The following is a 19,640-nucleotide window of genomic DNA, read 5'->3' as shown; positions in this document are numbered from 1 at the left end:
CACCTCCTCCTTCACCACACCAGCCAATTCAGCACTGAGCAGCCTGCAAAAACAAAGATAATCTGTCTGCACAGCACTGTCATGGTTGTGACAGCGTGTCTGTACATACAGAGTGCAGGATAATCCACCTGAAAGCCTCTGCAGTGCTGAGAATAGGGGTTTGTGGCTACATTGCTTCTAGCAGGATGACATCTCTCTTGCCTTCTGACTGTGTCCCCATCTCATACACGCCATGCATAAATCAGAACTTAGGGAATATTTGTTGTTAAGTGGTGCTGCAGTGTCAAGAGTTCAACAAAAGTGGATCAGGAAGAAGGAAATAAATCCAACAGAGCAGATGCCCAGAGATTAACCACAGAACAACCAGTAAGTTGTCGAGATTGTGGCCAGTTTTCTGGAACTTGCCCAAGGAGTTTCTGGTTGCCATCTTCTGTTGATAGTAGGCCATGTTTGATCCCAAATTTAAGTCTTTAACAAGTCTCTAAGGACTTTAATTAGGCCTTGCATGATTTAGAGGAGACTCTGCAGAGGACAACAGCAGATTTGTATTTCTGCAGTACCACAGGCTTTCAGTTGAACATCACCACCCTCAGTGGCAGCCATCACACGAAGGTGATGCATTACTGCTGTCCTCAGGGGGTCACTGATTTTACTCCAGCTTCTCAGGCCAAATCAAAGTCATTCTGCTGATCTCTGTATGTGTTCAGCACACACCTATTAACTATATATTCCTCTTCTATTTCCGTCAAAATCAATACAATATTTATACCTAACATTCACACCTGACTATTCTGTAATTTTTTAAAATTCCTAAGTAGGAAATCAATGTGTGTGACAGGCCTGTTGATTTGTGTTCATCAGGGTGGACCTCAGTCTCCTACCAACCTGCATTTTTAATTGCCTTTGCTGAGGTGTGATGGATTTGGCTCCCCACAGTAAAACCAAGATTTACTGTTAAGTACTGCAATGCATAACTAAAGTAGCAGAGAGCAGGGCCTGCCTGAGGTGTGCTTCAGTGCATTGGAATTACAGGTTTGCAAAGAATAGGGTTTATACAGATCCACTGAGACTATAAGGTTTAAACAAAGAAACACATACTACAACTGGAGCTGGTTTTCTTTTTTTCCCCCCCTTCTTTCTTCCTGTTTGCCTTGACAGTAGAACTTGAATAGCAGAGGAGTAGAATACAAGTAATTTGTTTATATTTTCTTAAAAATTGCCCAGAAACTGTCAGGGAACAAAAACCTGTCACACCATTAATCCACAGCACCACACACCTCTAAAGTGTGTGTGACCAATACAGAAGAACACAGAATCCACACAGAAGAAGTTCTTCTAAACAACTATTCCTAAAATGGATGCCACTTGGGCTTACTGGCTGGACTGGGGACTGAGAGCCCCAACTGGGACATGTGCCTGGTCCTGCAAGCTACTGGAAATGCACCCAGCCCCTGCTGGCTCCAGGGCATCAAAGCTGTCCATCTTTACCCAGCATATCCTCCTGAGTAGATACTAGCAGGTCTCCACCTCTTCCCTTGTTAGACAAGGTTTTTAATAGCTTAGTGTGCTTTTTGGGCCTTGGGAAAAACAGGCCTAGCTGGCAGCACAGAAATACATTAATAGTTCATGAACTGTTCTCTTAATGGCCTTTGGAATTGCCTCCAGAGATGCTTCATTTCTGCCATGGTTCATACCCTGCTTACTTTCCATTTCAGCCTCCTTTGATGTAGGTCCCTCCAGTCAGACAGAAGAATATAAATTAAGTCAATTGTGATACACTCACTATTAATACCATTAAACTATACAAATATATCCATTAGCCACATGCACTATTAGTATTAAGGCATGTCTACTCATGGGAACTCCTATGGAATGAGGGAGGTGTGAATTTGTAACTTTTTCCACACACAACTTATCCTCAGAGTAAGGTCTCACTGTTACACACATCTGCAAGAGGAAATTAAGCAAAACCTCACCAGAGTGCTCAGTCTAGGTTAAAAGTGGGAGCAGCACTACATTTGTCATCCTGCTCTGCCAAAATCCACGTTCTGTCATTCATCCTGATACACAGAATGCACAATCAAAAATACCAGCTACTAGCATAGCTCAGCAATGCTGAAGATTTAGAGAACATTTTTTGTTACAGTTTAGGAAATTAACTTGCAAGTAGTGTTACATGCAACAATCACCACTGTTTTTACTGAACTGTAGACTACATTTCAGTAAATGCTAACTTTTAAGGTCAAAAAATCAAGATTGCACCTTTGTTCCATGAACCACAGAGAAAATACTGGTGCTCAAAATTACCTATTTTGGTCCCAAGCCCAGTCACCTCCTAAATACCACACACTTAAAAAATTACAGCCATGCACATAATAGTATTTTAAACACAAAGTGCTACTGAACATTAATCACTTTAAACCTCTTTCTCATGAAGAGAGTAATACACAGAGGTAGAAGGGGTTTTCCATTCTTGCATTTATAAGATTCAATAGTGGAATTGTCTTGCATATAAAGCTCATTATCCTGGATCCCTCTGGGAAAAAGCAAGGAATACATTTGCATCACGATCATGTTTCTGGCCTCAAAAATTTTTTTTGCATTCTCCATTATTACTGGCATACTAAAGAAACCTGTTTTATTGCTGACAAGCCTTTTTCCAATAAAATCGTTTCCCAATAAAACTAGATCACCGATGCTAATTGTAATTACACACATTATGACAGCTTCTAAAAGCCTGGCAGGGAAAGCTCTCAGTGTCTCCCACCGCTGCCTGAGCCTCTGCAGAGGCACGGCAATTTGCATCAGCGTGAATCTCATTTCCTGAGCAGCGCTGCTCCAGAGATGCTGGATGACAGGGCAGGGCCATCAGCAGCTTGCAGAGCGAGTGCTGCAACCCAGGGGAACTGCCCGGCCTCCTGGGCTCCCTCCCTCCTGTCACAATGCCTTTGCTGGGTTTTCCCCCACAGGAACTCACTCTGCTGGCACACAGAACCCACAAAAGCAAAGCAGGTAGTCGTGGAACAGCTGAGCCAGCTCCTGGTGTCAGCCCACAAAGCAATTGGGAGCCAAAAAAGCTCTGAAAGAATAACACAACATTCTCAAAGAATGCTCTTAACAGAAGGCAGATTACTACCACCTACACATGGCAATTTCAGATATATTAACTTCCTTGTTTTCCTCATCTCTCCCATCCGTTTCCTCTATTTTTGCATGCCCACATCATAAGTACATGTTAATTTCTATTTGCCCATCTCCCTTTTCCATCTCCTCTGCTTCCTTGCAGATTTGCCAGGGGCACAGAGTCTGCACTCTCCTCTTCAATGGACAGACTCCAGAGGGACTTTAGAGTAAGAAAGGAAATTAATTAGGAGTTTCACTCATCCAGGAAGTGCTCAAATGTAGAGCAGCTGGAGGCAACTCACTGTTTTGACTGGGCTGTCAAAATGTGCAAATCACTGTACCTGCTTATTCATTCTGTCCTTACCCTGACTCTGTTCCAATCCACTAGGGATGCTACACAAGAAATATTTGTTAAATATTAAGGATTTTTAGGAAATTTTATCTTTCTCAAAAATTTCTGGACCAGCACTTTAACTACTCGATCAAGTATTGCTTAAGAGCAGTAATATCAGCAAGCTCCTTTCCTCTTTGTTCTCATGAAAACCTAACACCAGTTTTGCAAATCCCTTCACATGGTATTTTATTTATTAATCTTTGTGTTTGGGAAGCTGATGCTGACTTGCTGAAATAACAACATGTGGCAAAGATGTGTAGTAACTTGATTTATCCTGCTGCACCAGAGCACACCCCAAATGTGTAGCAGGACTCTCACAAACAGAAGGGGAGACAAAAGCTTCTCAAAGCAGAGCACCAGCATCTAACACTCAAGAGTTATGGGGTGTGTCTGCCACTTCTCCAGTCTGCTGTGCAAGGGCACATAAGGGTATGAGCACCCATCCCAGTGTTCCCATGATGTGGCTGGAGATGGGATTAAGTGTGCATCACTCTCTTACTCTCTGTGCCCCAACTCTAGCCTGCTTTTATGTCTTGAAACCATGCTTTTGGATGTAATGTGAACCTTGGGACTGGACCAGAAGGTCATCAGCTCAACAGATTTTTTTTCCCCACCATCTGTGCTGTTTAATTGTAAAAGGTTTGTCTCTTGTGAGCTGTGCATGAGGCAGAGGGACAATGTGCTGGAATGAGCTCTACTGGCATTCTCAGCTTGGGGCTGGCTAGTGAACTCATACAACAGATTATTAACTTGGGGAGCTCACAGGCCTGTGAGGAAGAGCTGAAAGCAAATTTATTAACCTTATTTTAATTGATATTTGAAACTTAGTGCTCTCCTGCAGCAGGTAACACTGTTAGCTTAGCCTGTAATGACTTTACTAGTTTCATTACACAAACTGGTGATAAAATGAGTTGTCTCAGTTATATTCAGTACCTCAGCAGACAGGAATCCTTTATGAGAGACACTGATCTACAAATGCACTACATGAAATCCTTACAGTTTTTTTTTCACAGCCTTTTCAGGCTCAATCTGCATTAACCCTAATCTTGTGAATAAACCTTGCCCCTTTCCACTGTACTGAATGAGAGGGAGTGTGATTTTATCTTTTGGCCACTTGGCTCCATCAGCATGTCCTCCCCAGCAGGTCACTGCACACACAGGCTAGACATGCTGAAGGGAACAGAGCAGCTCATGAGTTGTGGGCCACCTGGGAATGGTGTCATCCAGCTGAGAAGTGACCAGTGTTAGATTCTGAACATAAGAAACATCTAGGACTTTGTGATTTTGAAGAACTTGGACAAAACAGGAGCATGAAGATTTAAAGGACCTAAATAAACTTTATCACCACAGCCTAAATGCTGCTGCAATCTCACAGGTGGAATGGGGTACTTTGGATGGATCACGATGGGAATGGACATCTGCTGTCAGTGGTATTTTCTAAGTTTGCTGTGCCTGCTCAAGTTCTCCCTCTGTACAGATGATTTCTGCAAGACAGTGAGATGAAATCTTGTTCTGGACTGCAAAGCAAGAAATTTGGGTGTCAGTGCTTAGCCACGTAACTGGAATTTGAACATTCTCTGAGGAACTGACTAAAATACCTTTTGAAACATGAAGGTAAGCTTCAAATGCAGGCAAAGTCAATCTTCAAACAAACAGACCAATCCTGCCTAACACAAGGTTTGATAGAAGCATTCACTACTGTATACATCTAGTGTAAAAAAAGAAATTTCAGTTAAGAAAATATTTAGAGGCTTTGATGTCATGTCAAAAGATGTCAGATATTGCTAAAATTGTGAAGCCTACTGCATCAGTTATCAAGGTCTCATTCAATTTAAAAAAACAGAATTAACATAGTAATCTGTTTTCTTCTCTCACCATTGTGGCTACATGTTGTGATTGCTGCTAACTGATGTAAAACATGCAACTCATACCTTGATCTCTCCCTTCTGACTTTTTTCTGATTTACACACAGATTGGTGGTGCACATGTTCACAGCAGTCAATACAACAGCTGCCCTGACAGGACTTTGAACCTCACCACACACAAACAATGCATCCACAAGCACCACATGTAATGCTCTGTATTTCTCTGAAACTTAAAATCTCATGTTTGCTTCCCAGTCTAATTCCCACATCCAATTAATACTTGTTTAATATCTATACCATAACCAAGAAGGTTCTTTGAAGCCACCTTCATCAATCTTTTTCAGCTGGAATTAAAAACTAATTGCAATATATTTAAGAGACACTAGAGGGAAGCCAAGATGTCTCAACAACCCTCCCTAATAATACTGCAGCCCTAAACCCTAAGTTAAAACCAAACATTCTTAACATGGTGGAGAAAATACAGGTTATACTTACTGTGTTTAAAGATGCCAAACAAATGATTAATTTACAGGATGGCTCTGCTGTTTCTTTCCATTGGCACTCTGCCTGCTGTGACGCTCCAGGCTGTTCCCTCTAGGCGCTCCCTTGGTGATGCTGAGAGCCTGGAACTTTCACAGTTGTAACACTTGACAATAATCCCTTGAAGCATTCATGACAGTGTGATAACTTGTTAATATACACTGTAAATACAAGTGGTGAATATGTTGGTGTGTTTTCTTCCTTATTTACTGTTTGTTGCCAGCTGCCCCAGCAATTTCTACCATGGACATTTTTTTTATTATTTTTTTGATACCCATCACACCGACAAGGTTACCAGAATCCCCAGTTAAACCTCCCTGTGTGTCCCTTCACTAGCACTACAAAAAGGACTTACCTTCACCCAGAGTGCACAGGTAATTCAGATGCAAGCATGGTCTGAACAACTGTTTTATATCCCTGCTCTGAACTGCAGTGATGAAGCACAGGGCTTCTTCAAGGTACACCAAAAACTCTGCTCATGTGATGAACTTCTCCTTAAGCCCCCCATTCCCCTCTCCCCAACTTCTTCCTCGGTCACCCACATTTGCTCCCAAACAAGCAGCAGTTTTATCCCTCTGTCACTGACTCCAGTCTAGACTGACTTCATATCCTCAGTTGTTATTTAATACTGGGGTACCCTAGAACTTGGTCCCCTGGCCATCAACTCTGTGAAAGCAGTATTGCTTTATTTTTCCCATGGCATTCTTCAGCCATATTTCAGTTTCTCAATCCTGCTATGTTTGAAAGCGACGCAAATCAGCGCTAACCATCCACACATTTACCTTAACATATCTGTTTATCTTCACTCCCCAGCAAAAGGGGTAACAAAAACAAAAAAAACCCATTTGATATACAAAATAAGCTGATGGTAACACAATGCCAAAAATAGCTTATTATGTTAAGTGCAAGGGAGAAAAGCCTTTATATAAAGCTTGATTGCAACAACATCTCAATTTACCAGTTTAAATACAAGACTTGCATTAAAATATTTCTTCAGATACATCTCTTGCTCTAAGGTGGTTTTTAAATTTATATACACATATCCAGTTGTAACACTTGACAGTAGTCTCATGAAGCATTCAAAGAGTATAACTTGGTAAGTACACACTGTAGATATGACTGCTTAATGTATGTATGATTTCCTCCTTCAAGGGTTTGTAACATTTGCTGAGTACTAGCCTCAGACAGGTGACCAGCCACCTGATACAGTATAATACCCCCAAGCCCTTCCTCAAGTCCCACAGCTTATGCTTCCACAGCTCACTGGATCCAGATGGTGTTGCCTCTTTCTGGTCTGCGAGACTCCACTGTCAATTCCCCAAAAGTAGAGAAAAACTGCTCCATTTCCTTCTGCAGCATATCATTCCTCTTCTCTGCATCCTCCTTCGCCCGCTCCGCGTTACGCATTTTGATTTCTACCATTGTGAACTTCTTCCTCTCTTGATCCAGCTCTTCATGCAGGGCCATCATTTCAGTCTCCAGGGTGAGGTTTCTCTGCTCCAGGCTGCATGAAGGAAATAAAAGCAGACAGGTCTTGAGCAGCACTCCTCACTCACTCAAGCAGAAACACACACCACCAACAAATTCCTACACGTCTTTTCATTTCTAAAGCTTAGACTGAATTTCTGATGGGTGTATCTACAAACCATGGCTTCATCCATGAACTGCTCTCACAGGGCAAGCTCTCTGACAGTTTGTTAAAAAATACCTTTGTCTCTTTGGTAGCTCAATTAGAAAATGCCTTTGAACAGCAAAAGGCACAGAAGCAAATAGCTCCATCTAATTCTCCAGGAGTAGGTTAACTATTTCCTTTACTTTCTGAAGTGTTGACACCCAGCTGCTGCTAGTTGCAGTAGTTACCCACAAGGTCAGAATAGTGCCCTGAATGTCTCTGTTTCACTGCTAATCTCCTTTCTCCTGCCTGCTCCATTATTTGCCAATATGGACGTGCATGTATGTGTAAATATGGCTGTCATGAAGTTCAGTAAAGCAAGGTCCTACACCTGTGCCATGGCAACCCCAGGCACATTTACAGGCTGGCAAACAAGAGACTGTGAGCAGCCCTGCTGAGGAGGACTTGGGAGTGGTGGTTGATGAAAAACTCAACATGAGCTGGCCATGTGTGCCCACAGCCCAGAAAGCCAATTGTATCCTGGCTGCATCCAGAGCAGCGTGGGCAGCAGGGTGAGGGAGGGGATTCTGCCCCTCTGCTCTGCTCTAGTGAGACCCCACCAGGAGTGCTGTGCCCAGCTCTGGTGCCTCCAGCAATAGAAGGACATGGACCTGTTGGAGAAGGTCCAGAGGAGGACCATGGAGTTATAAGAGGACTGGAGTACCTTCCCTACAAAGACAGGCTGAGAAAGTTTGGGCTGTTCAGCCTGGTGAAGAGAAGGTTGTATGGAGATCTCATTGCAGCCTTCCTCCATCTGAAGGGGGCCTGCAGGGAAGGCAGAGGGACCCTTCATCAGGAGGTGTAGTGATAGGACAACAGGGAACGGCTTCAGGCTGGAAGTGAGTAGGTTTAGATGAGATGTTTGGAAGAAATTCTTTACTGTGATGGTGCTGAGGCACTGGCACAGCTTGCCCAGAGAGGCTGTGGATGCCCCATCCCTGGCAGCGCTCAAAGCCAGGCTGGATGGGCCTCTGAGCAATTTGGTCTTGTGGGAGGTGTCCCTGCCCATGGCAGGGGTTGGAACTGGATGATCTTTAAGGTCCATTCCAACCCAAACCCTCCTAAGACATTAGTGCTAAACACAGTCAGCACACATGTTAAACTGTACATGAAGTGCTTCACTGCACTGCACCCCATGCTGGAAAGAGTGGTGCAGGTGAAAGACTGCAACACCCTGTGTGCTGCACTCTGACTGGCAGCTGCTGTTGCCTGCAGCTCTCACACTGTGATCTATGACTTGCAGTGCCAGAGGTACCACAGCACAGAGCTGCTGTGTAACAGAGGTGAGAACAGAAAGTCCTGAACAGCTTGACTGAGGAACCTTTGTAAGAGAGCACATTCAGCTCCACACTGCTGAGTGCATTAATTAATGCTAAGCCCAGACTTTGAGGTTATTCAGTGATCTCTACAACCACCCACCCCAGCGACCTTGCTCTGTATGAGTAGAGTCTGCACTGTCTGTAGATAACGACACCCTCCTCCCTCCCTTGCCCTCTTTTAACAGGTCTGAGCTTTGAAGGAAAGGCTCAGCAGCAGAGCAAAGACAGGACAATGAGCAGATGCTGCATTTTCTCAAGAGGAATGAGGACTCCAAAGGAGTCCAGCAGTCTCCCCAGTCCCAAAAAAAAAAAAACCTACAAGTGGAATATGACACAACAATGCTTTCACTGAAAGGTGACACTCAGTTGCCTTTCTCTCAATAATAAGCATGAAATAACAGAAACACTGTGAGAGGCTACTGATTTTGGTAATTAGATTTTATACAGACACTCACAAGGTTCTGGTTTTACTTTTGACACCAACAGAATAACATGTCACAACATGGCAAACAACTCTGAACAAAACTCCTCTGGATCACAGTATCACTGAAGCAATGTAAACACTGAAAGATGACAAACCATTGGCAAGCATCTAGTGAGTGACACAGCAGTGACTGCAGCTAGTGCAATTCACGAGAGGAAAAACTTGGATTTAGTCTGCAAGAGGCAGTCAGACGGTAGAGCGCTGAACCATCTTACCTTTTTATCCTTGTCTCATATTCAAGTTTTTGCTTGGCCATTTCTTGCTTCAAGCTGGACACCAGGCTGTGCAAAGCACTGTGGTTGTTGGTACTGCTGGGCACAAACGTTTCACTGTTATCGCTGCTGCTGGTGGCTCGGCTGCTGTGGCCCCCCACACTCCTCCTGTCACTTTTGTTCTCATAGTCACCGGGGTTAGAGAGCTCTTCGTGGGGTGGCCCATCCAGCACAGAGTCTTCGAAGTTACCCGCATAAAAGTCCTGCTCAGGGCAGGTGGTGGTGGATGAGCGACAGGAGTTGGAGTGCTCTGGGAGAGATATCTCACATGAGGACGTGGACCAGGTAGCACTGTCCACACTCTGTTTGTCATCAGAGTTCACCATGGAGAACTGCTGGTGGACATTGTCGTAGGTGGAAAGCCTGTTGTGCTGGCCAGACTCAGCCACCGAGGGCTCCCTCTGCTTGTTGTCCCTGAGGGTGACGAAGCCATTGGGCGCCCAGCCCGGGCTCCGGCTGCCCAGGCTGGTGCTGTGCCCGTCCGTGCTGGAGACGCCCATGCGCACCCCGCCGTTCTGCACGCTGTGGGTGCCCATCTTGGTCACCGGCCCCTTCAGGGACGACGTTCTCCTGGCTTGCAGGGAGCAGTTTGGCACGGCCTGGCTCTTCTCCGAGCCCTCCACGGAGCTGCTGAAGGACCCGTTGGTGACTATGCCGCTACCTTTATTAAAAGCAGGATTCTTTTTCACCATGAGTGGCGGGCTCCTGGTGACATCTGGTTTCTGGATGCTGTTCCTGGGGCTGTTTGTCTTGCTGCCTGGCAGAGCAGTCGGAGACTCACAGTCCATGCTTCCCCTTTGGGGAGACTCGGGTGTGTCCCACGAGCAGCGCCTCACTGCCGTCTCCTTGGTATTGTTGTTCTCTTTGTTCTGTAGCTGCCCTGCAGTGGTTTTCTTTGGAATTTCGTTGTTGTTGTTGCACACCTCAGGTCCCATCTGAGGGTCTACATCCTTGGGAAACAGCTCTTCATGTTTGCTAATCATCACTGACATGAGCTGCTGGACTACTACTGTACCTGAAAGGGGACACCAAGCATGTGGTTGTGAATGGCCTGTTTTATTTAAGGCATAAATACATTTTATCTCCCAGATTCCACAAATACCTAGCAAACACTGAGCTTATACAAACATTGACACAATGCAGCCATCTGTGTAACACCCTGAATGTTTAACAAGGCTGAAGTGCCTCTTGGCTACAGGGCCACATCAGCATGATCTCTTCCTTCCATCATATCAAGCCAGCAAGGCCTCACAGACCCCCTAAAAACAACGGGAACATTTGCAAAGAGGCTGTTACTGTGACAGTAACTGCATCCCATGAAGACCACAGGAGGAGATAATGAGCAGAACATGGTAACATCATTCTAAGTGATGGCTTTCCACTCAATGTGGGGAACGTTTTAAAACCAAAGTCTCATTCTGGCACAGCACTTATGCCTGATAGTTTAACAGCAAACGGGCAGGCAAGGGATTTGCACTGCTGGAACAGACATTTTAGTCTTCTGAAGCAAAACAGTGCAGTAATGAGACAGAATTAATTTAATGTGAATGCATTTAACCACTCCATGGTGGTTAAACACAGCCAGAGAACTATGCCACATTGCAGCACACTAAGGAAGTAATGCAGGACCACAGCTTGCTGCTTCCAGTAATAGATGGCCACCTCTTCTCTAAAAGAGCAGCCCCTTGGTGTGCACACCACTCGACTACACTGTAATTTACACACTAGCATTTAGAGCTGGACTTGGCATGATAAAGATGTGCAACTCTATTTTGCTACGCAGACCCTCATTATGGTTTATTAAGAATATTTCAGGAACAAGGTCAAGGTAGTTATAATAATCACCTCATTTTTAAACTGTTAAAAAGCTTTGAGAGGCATGCTGTGCTTTTCTAATCAATAAATTCCCACTGTGCAAAAGTCATTTCACATCAACTTCTCTATAATACTCTGGATTTTATATCTCATCCTTTTAAAATACACATACACCAAGAGTCAATTCAATGAGGGTACTCAGTATCTTTTTTAGCTGTTCTCACTTGTTTGTTTGCTGAGGCAAAATGATACTTTAGAACTAGGCAGCAGGAAAATTCACTTAGCTAATCCCCTGGCACTTAGCTGCATTCCTTCTTAGAACATTACCTGTTGTGTGCAGAACTTTACTACAAACATTGCTTTGTCCTCAGGCAACTTTTATAACTGCATTTGATAGGGGAAAAAATTTCCCTGTGGCTGGAATTCTGAAAGAAATCTCTGCTGAATCAAACAAAACCAACTCCTGATCCCCATCAATAAAGATATGATTCCCCAGAGCTGCATGTTTTATTTTGAATGATTGTGCAAGAAAAGCACTCTGTATCTTCCAAAAGGCAAAGAGAAATGATGAAGGGTGGCCATGAGCACCGATCAATGTGTAGTCTTTGTTCAAAGTCCCTATACATTTAAATATGTGTAGCCCAATTGCAAATCAGCACTGTCTTCTATCAAATCTTACAGTAATGCTTAGAAGACGTCATGAATCTGTTTAATCAAACCTGTTTCTCAATAGTTAAAGAAGTGTTACGTGTTTTCCTACAGAGAATGTAGCACCCATCCCGTTTCCTGCAACAGGCACCATCATTTTAATTCTAGGGCTGTTGATAAGCAGGCTGGAGAGCTGCTCCAGACAGTATTCACAGAATTCATACATGATTTGGCAATGCCATGTTTCTGTTCATAACAACATGGTCATTGTCATAGGAATTGAAAAGAAGCAGAAGAAAAAGTAAGGTTTCAGATAAACAAGTAAATGAACAAAGTATAGAGGGAATTGTATCCGGGAAGAGAAAAAGCATCATACTCACAGGAAAAGACTAATTCCATACACTATGAAATAAACCATGAAAACTGCATTTTTTAAATTTTCAGTGTACAGTCTATGGATAGCCCTAATTTTTGAGAAAGCTGAGTAAATTCTACACATTAAACAAAAACATGTTTGATGGCAGAAAAGGCATTGTATACTTCATGCAGAGTTAAAGTTACAAAGATTAAGACTAGAAGAAAGTCAGTCACAGGAGGACATTGTCATGTCCATATTTTTGTCTTAATCACAGCAAAATGCTACAGCTGAACATGGCTGTAAATGAGAGCATGCAATCAATCTGGTAAATTGATTCCTGCTGTTCAGCAAGGCATGGAATACACAACTGCCTCGTGGGGGTTCTACATGGGTCACTGCAGTGTGAACCTGAGCTCTTCCTTGTCCTCAAGAAGCACAGGTGAAATATTAACTGCACTCCAACTCCATGTGCTGAGTAAGAACATGCCATGCTTGCAGGAATTTTTGAGAGAGAAGGTCCATGTTTAGTGAAGCTGCCAAGGCAGAACAATCTCATGCAAAGTCTCTTTGCAATGCTGCACATTTCAGTACCTTTCACACTGGCCTGAAAGACTTAACCCAGAAGCTCATTCAGGTTGAAGATTTCTGTCTCTATATAACAGATACATGGAACTTACTGCACAGACTGGTATGTGCTGGCAATAAACCTGAAGACATTTCTTCTTTTCTCTTACAAATTATGTACAGTAAGCTTACCCTCCATGATTGTCAGAGGATCTTCCACTTTGGGGCGCAGGATGTTGGGGCCAAAAACCGTAGCCAGGTTTTGCACACTCATTTTGTTCACACCTGAATATGACTGCACTTCATCAAGGAATCTGTGGGGAAGAAAGAGGTCCTTAAGGAACATGTAAGGAAGAAAATTAGGAAAAAGTCAAATCATGTGATTGTTTCCTAACATAGTTTAAGTATTGCATTCCAAATGCAAACAAAGCCAATAACTGCAGTTAGAAATGGGAAAAACAAGGTCCTGTCAAGAGGATAGAATATGTTCACTTCTACTTTCTTGCACTCCTTGCCTGCTTATGAAAGAAAAGTCACAATCTTGATAGAGCAAATTACTAATTAGTCATGCAGTAAACCTACCATTTTGGTACCTTCACTTGAGTTCTCCAGCCCTCCAAGTGTGAGTAATGTTTTTCCTTCAGGGCACACAGACAGACAGGTCTGTCTGTCAGCTCACACTTATAAATACCATTGTGATAGTCTTGCAAGAACACTTACCTACAGATGTATTTCAGCAGATTGTAATTGACAGCTGGCAGGCTCTTCACTTGCTTCACCAGTTCCTTCAGGCCCTTTAAGAGGTTTAAAGAAAAATACAGAGTGAGTAGGCACAGTTTTTTAATATTTTATCAGAGATTAAAAAAAAAAAGTCAGCAATTCCAATTACAAGACAACAGACACACTACTGAAAGTGCAGCATTAAATACAGGTTATGATAAAGAACAAGCAGCTTGTAGAACCCATTTTGGATTAGGCTAATGTGGATTAACTCTGGAAAAAAAATAAACAAGAAAATAAGTATCTTGGTTTCATCGTGTCTTTTCTTTTTCTTTCATTCTTTCTTTTTTTGACCAGCAGCTCCATTCCTCCTGCTGACAACAATGCTAAGCCTTCCAGGAACAGTTCTGGTTTGAACTAGCTGGCATTTCCTACAAGAAACTATTTGGTTATTTTACCCATTTCTGGTCCACAGTAGATTCTGACTAATAAGTGACTCCTGATTTAACAGGAAGAGTTGAACAGCAACCATCAAGACCCTTCCTCTTACAGTTCAGAGTCTAATCCATGAAAATATACATCTCTTCCATGCAAAATGGAAGCTATTGACTACAGTGATGTTTACTCGAACTGGATTCAGAGACCTGCAATAAATACAGCTAAGGTTATGCTACACACTTTTATTTCGAATTCTCAAGGACCCAGGTGGCAAGAATTTTCATACAAAACCTGCTTCAATTAACAGATGCTCATTTAAATTAGGACAACTGCCAGCTTCTCTCCTCCTGAGAACTGGAACAGTTTTTTATTTCATCTTGCTTGAGTTACCAACTCACCGTTTCTTCCTCCTTGCTGAGCATTTTGGCACAGGAAAGAAAATCTTCATACTTTGCATATGGTACAACTGGTTCTGGGAGCTCCCTTAGGTACAGCTTGAGCAGTGAAGCCACGGTGTGCACATCTGTGTTGCTGTTGGGGTGGAATACAAGAAGTCATTAATGTGAATCAGGATGATGCTGTGAGACTGACAAGTTAAAACCTGCCACTTTTCCACTGCCACCCCACACTTTACTCATCACCAATATATATATCTACAAACCCTACTTGTAATCTGTTTTTCGTTGGATTTTTTTGTCCTATAAAGAACTCAGGATACCCACAGGCAAATGCCCATCAGTTCTAGTGATTTATTACCATAAATAATTACACATAAGGCCCTGTTTGCAGAGACAGGTATGGAGGAGATAGATCCTGCCTCTTGTTGACAAGCATCTCCCTTCAGACATGCAAAATTCATCCTAAATGACACTTTTCATTTTCACCTGAGCTAGAAACAAAGCATTTACACACTGGGATTTTTTCTCCTACTAGAGATGGCCCCAGCTCCCAAAACATGCCCAGTGTGTCTCAATTCCATTTTATCACCACATCCTCTGTTACCACTATTCAAGAAGCAGGTTTTAAAGGAAACATATCTACCACAGGCATTTAGTTGAAATCTACCTACTGGAATTACAGCTTTTTCCCTGATATGTGTCTTTTTCCTATGGGATCCCACTAAATGACTGCTGTGCCTTATAGCTGTACTCTTACACTGAAAACCTTGATAAACTACACTCAGAACCACAAATCCCTGGGAAATGAGTTTTAGCTCTATCCTCTACCAAGTAAGCAGAGGCACCAAACAGAAAATGAGTGGATGCTTGTAGCACAGGTAACATCACAGGGCCAGCAGTCAAAGGCCTGATGCAACATGTGCCTCCCATGACTGCATTTGCAGAAATGTAAGGTTTTTTTGGATACAGCTAGTAGGAGCCTCAGCTGTTTATCAGGCACATTAACACAGAGAGAGGGATCACAACCACAAGTTCAGACAATGCAATCACACTTGCTTCAATGTTTCTGTGGTGTGTAAATTACACTCCTGTTAACCTAGCAGTATTTATCTAAAAGTAAGTAAGTAGAAATTAGACGTAAGGCACAAGTTAGCATGAAGAAATCTCTCTTGCATTATGTCTGGCTCCATCCCTGGGTTTAGCTACTCAGGCATTTATTCAAATCCTTACTGGAATGTTCTACATGCTTACCCTGGCTCAGATAAAGAATTGTACTGCAAGCTGCTATCTTTCCCTCTGATTTCTGAAAAATCACAGAAGGGGCACTAAATTTTGCTCATTTCATTAATAAGAAACAGGAAAGGCACACACGCCTACAAGGTGCATTATTATGTATTTTCTTTTTCTTTGAAGACTTCACACATGGAGTATTTCTTTTTAACTCACAGTATCTCAAAGGGAGCCATTGATATTTGACACATTTAAGCTTTGCTAGAGGTATGTTAATCATTATTTTGGAATAATCTGTTAAAGCAGTAATGGCTTTTACTAAGTTAAATCTTAACAGGAACGGTGGGAACAGCCTTAGAGTAATGTGGTATGGTATGTCAGAAGAAGAGAGATGATAAAGCACTGTGTATGTTTTAATGTTCACCACCACCAAACTCCTCAAAATGAATGTGCAGAAAACATTTCTAATTCCAGAATGAATAATTCCCAGCCCAAATTCCAAAACAAGTTTTCCAGAGAAACTCTGTAAACCACTAATGCAAACCCACATTTTTAAACAAAGTTCAAATTCTAATCTCTTGATTGCAACCCTCTGTTGTAGAGTGGCTGGAATTCAAAATGGTATTTGCCTACCCCCCAAACTTTTTGAATACATATATAACAGATGTGGGGAACTACTAGCATGAAACTAGGTCTGATTGTGGTCTTTAATGGTATTTCAAATGCTAGCTCAGATTTGGCCTCTAACCTTTCTGCTCTATCTAATCTCAACTCAGCATTGATCATCTTTCTGATGATTTTATTATTACTGCTTTTTTAATTTAAACCAGGACACTCCTCACACCTTGCTGAAGGACTTAACCCCCTCTTTACAGTCTATTTGCATAAAACTGGAGAGGTCTTTCCAAAATACAAGGATCAAACAGGGTTAGTGAGGGAAATTACTGAAGAACAATTAGAAGGTGGCACACAGGTCTCTCAGTAAGGGGATTACACAGTAATATCCTCCCTTCTTTGTACTGCCAGGATCATGTTTTCTGTAGTATGTAAGAATGATTTCACACCAGTCCTTGCTGTGGAATACTTGTTCCTAGAGGGCACAGCAGCTGAAGGATAAAAAAGGTTGAAGAAGGAGACAGAAGCCTTGAAATTTAATGCAATTTCTAAACTTTCTTATTTTGGTGTGAAGTACTGTTAGGTTATCACTGCAAGAGGTGAGCTGAGTACCATAAATTGCAGGTCTGCCATGGAAGAACTGAGAGAGAAACAGGGAGGCAGGATGCTGAGGAGGAAGGAAATGGCAAGTGTTGCTCTCAAATTAACTTCCTGAAGCACATGCTGTATTTACAAGTATGTAGAAAGGTCTTTTATAAAATGAGATTAGAAACCCAGGTCACAATCAGCAGACAGAGACACATATACAATATTTTAAACTAATTTTCAATTCTTTTTTCCTACAGCAATACCACAGACTGCCACAAGATGGTGGGGTCACAAAATAAGATTCTGGAATATTTGGGGTTTTTTTCCCTTAACAGTACTGGATCACTTCTTAAGACTTAATCTATCTGTACAGAGATTACCATACAGATTTGGGCAGCACAAACAAAATAAACACAGCCTGCATACACAGACATACCGCTTGCCAAGCTCTTTAAGAACTGGATTTTTAAATTCTGCTTTATGAACACTTAGACAAAAGCTAGCAACTTTCTTTGAGTGTAATTATGGGTAAAAAAAATGCCATTATTTTTATAAATAATGTAACTAAAAGACTGTCTCTCAGCATCTGGGACTTTTTTAGACCTTGCAATGTAGTATTATTATTTTCACCTTCTGCTTTAAATTACAGGGGAAAATTTTAAAATGGCAAGCTCCAGTCCTAATGCATCTGTATTTTGGGTGTTTTAGTCCACAAATACCACTAAACACTTTTCAGCCACAGAGGACAGCTGTAGGTTTCAAACAAGTGCTGAAGTGGAGGGCTGGGAGCATTTATTTCCCTTTCTAATCTACACTGTTCCATCGACAGTCTAAGTCAAAAACCAGCACTTAGATCTCTGCCTTGAGGATAACTGGTATAGTTTTTAAAACATGGATCTTTGCAGGCCTATGGAGGACCTTTTCCTCATGGACTTTTTTCAGTTACAACTGATCAGCTTAAGACAGGGCAGAATTCCCCCCTTGAGCACTGTCCTTGCCTACATTCCAGAATCATTACAGCTACAGAAATTTAATGATTATACCTATCATCATATTTCTTTTGATATCTGACTTGTAATATCAAAGTGGTTTATGATTACACATTCATAATTAACATGATTAGAAGCATTCATTAATTTTTATTAAAACACAGGATGTCAATTCTGGCAGAAAATCCTCTGTTATCTAAATTGGAACAACTCTCATTAACTGAGGCAGACTTTCTCCAAGTGCACAATTACGAGCTTGAAATGGGAATGACGAAGCACAAAGTGGGGAATTTAATGTAACATAAAAAGCAGCAGCAAGCTGAGGAACAGCTATTTTGGCATGTTGTGGTGGGAGGTCTGAGAAAGATGACTTATCTCGCCGAAATATTAATCCTGCATTCATGGTGGCATTTCCAAAGGAGCATGCCCCCGCTCCAGCACTGTTCATGCACAGGCATGACAAATGCAAACGTGTCCCAGCCTCTCCTTAGTCATCATATTCAAAGGCCCATTCATCTGAGCTTTGTCAGTAATATCTCTCATGGCGTTGCTGTTCTGACAGCACTTTCCTTTGTGATACCACAGACATCGTGGAAGTGCCTGTCAGACCGATTACACTCGCTGCAGTTTTTCACTCCCTCCACCATAAACAATATCCCTGGAGCCCAGCAGGTCACCAGCAATGCAGGCAGAGCCCTCACACTCCGAGCAGCAGACAGCGTGCTCAGAGAGCTGCAGGCAGCGCTCCACGCACAAAGCCAACAAGCCCTCGTAAACTCCCCGAGAGGAAGTATTAACAAGGCAAGGTCACATTACAAAAAGATTAATGCCCTGCCAAAAATAGCTCTAGATCATGATGGCACACAAACAGTTTGCATGAAGAACAAACAGTAGGGAACAATACGCGGCGAGGCTATAATTCAATTTAGGAGTCCTGGTAATAAAACAAAGGAGAACATTACATTTTGTGTACCAGTTTGACTGATTTTGGGAGACAGGCTTTGGTCCAGAAATTCAAAGGTCAGGTTAACTTAATGTGCTATGTGATTTTTCTTCCTCCATGTAGGTATTTTCAAAGCATTACTCTATATAATTTTCCTACATAATGGAGAGATCTAGTACAAGCAGTCCTGTGCTTCATTAAATTTTGCCCACACCTTGTGAAGCATATATGAAAGCATTTACCAGTCTGGCTCTAGTATAAGCGAACAACTGATTTCTATTCTTGTTTTTGGTTTAGACAGAGAAATAAACCAAGCCTATTCTGCTCCTTTGTCCTGGAAGCATGCTACCTTCCACAGTCCACAAGGAATGGTGAAGACTGGCGGACTCTATTTCTGAGTTAGGTACCAACTGCAGTAATTGTAACAGCAGCCAATTTATGCAGGTTTATAAAGGCTTTAAAAACAGCAATGAAGACAGCAATTTAGGACAAGGAAAAAGACAAGCTCCATGGGGAAGGATGTTAAAAATTACTTCAAAAAATACAGGTCCTTAAACAGACAAAAGTGCTTTCAGGTAAGGTGGCCAGAGGTCTAAGAAACAGCTGGGTTTCCTCTAGGAAAAAGATCTACCAGCTCCACTAAATATACTGGTAATTATCTTCTC

General features: G+C 42.3%; 1 protein-coding gene across 3 annotated transcripts in view; it reads right to left on the bottom strand.

Annotated features, from left to right (window-relative positions):
- Positions 1-6,699: 6,699 nt before the first annotated feature.
- The window catches only part of ARHGAP24 (Rho GTPase activating protein 24), a 183,107-nt gene continuing 170,166 nt past the window's right edge, over positions 6,700-19,640 (bottom strand). For all 3 annotated transcript variants that reach the window (XM_063156692.1, XM_063156694.1, XM_063156693.1), the window contains 5 exons: positions 14,611-14,743; positions 13,775-13,848; positions 13,247-13,368; positions 9,613-10,684; positions 6,700-7,426 (listed from right to left, as the gene is read on the bottom strand). In XM_063156692.1, coding sequence (XP_063012762.1) covers positions 7,183-7,426; positions 9,613-10,684; positions 13,247-13,368; positions 13,775-13,848; positions 14,611-14,743 — 1,645 coding nt within the window. In that variant the 3' untranslated portion in view covers positions 6,700-7,182. The remainder of the gene's footprint in view (positions 7,427-9,612; positions 10,685-13,246; positions 13,369-13,774; positions 13,849-14,610; positions 14,744-19,640) is intronic.

The sequence above is a fragment of the Melospiza melodia genome, chromosome 5, assembly GCF_035770615.1.
Source record: "Melospiza melodia melodia isolate bMelMel2 chromosome 5, bMelMel2.pri, whole genome shotgun sequence".
NCBI classification, from domain to species: domain Eukaryota; kingdom Metazoa; phylum Chordata; class Aves; order Passeriformes; family Passerellidae; genus Melospiza; species Melospiza melodia.
The sequence above is the reverse complement of the archived record's forward strand: the minus strand, read 5'-3'. Positions and strand labels throughout refer to the sequence as shown.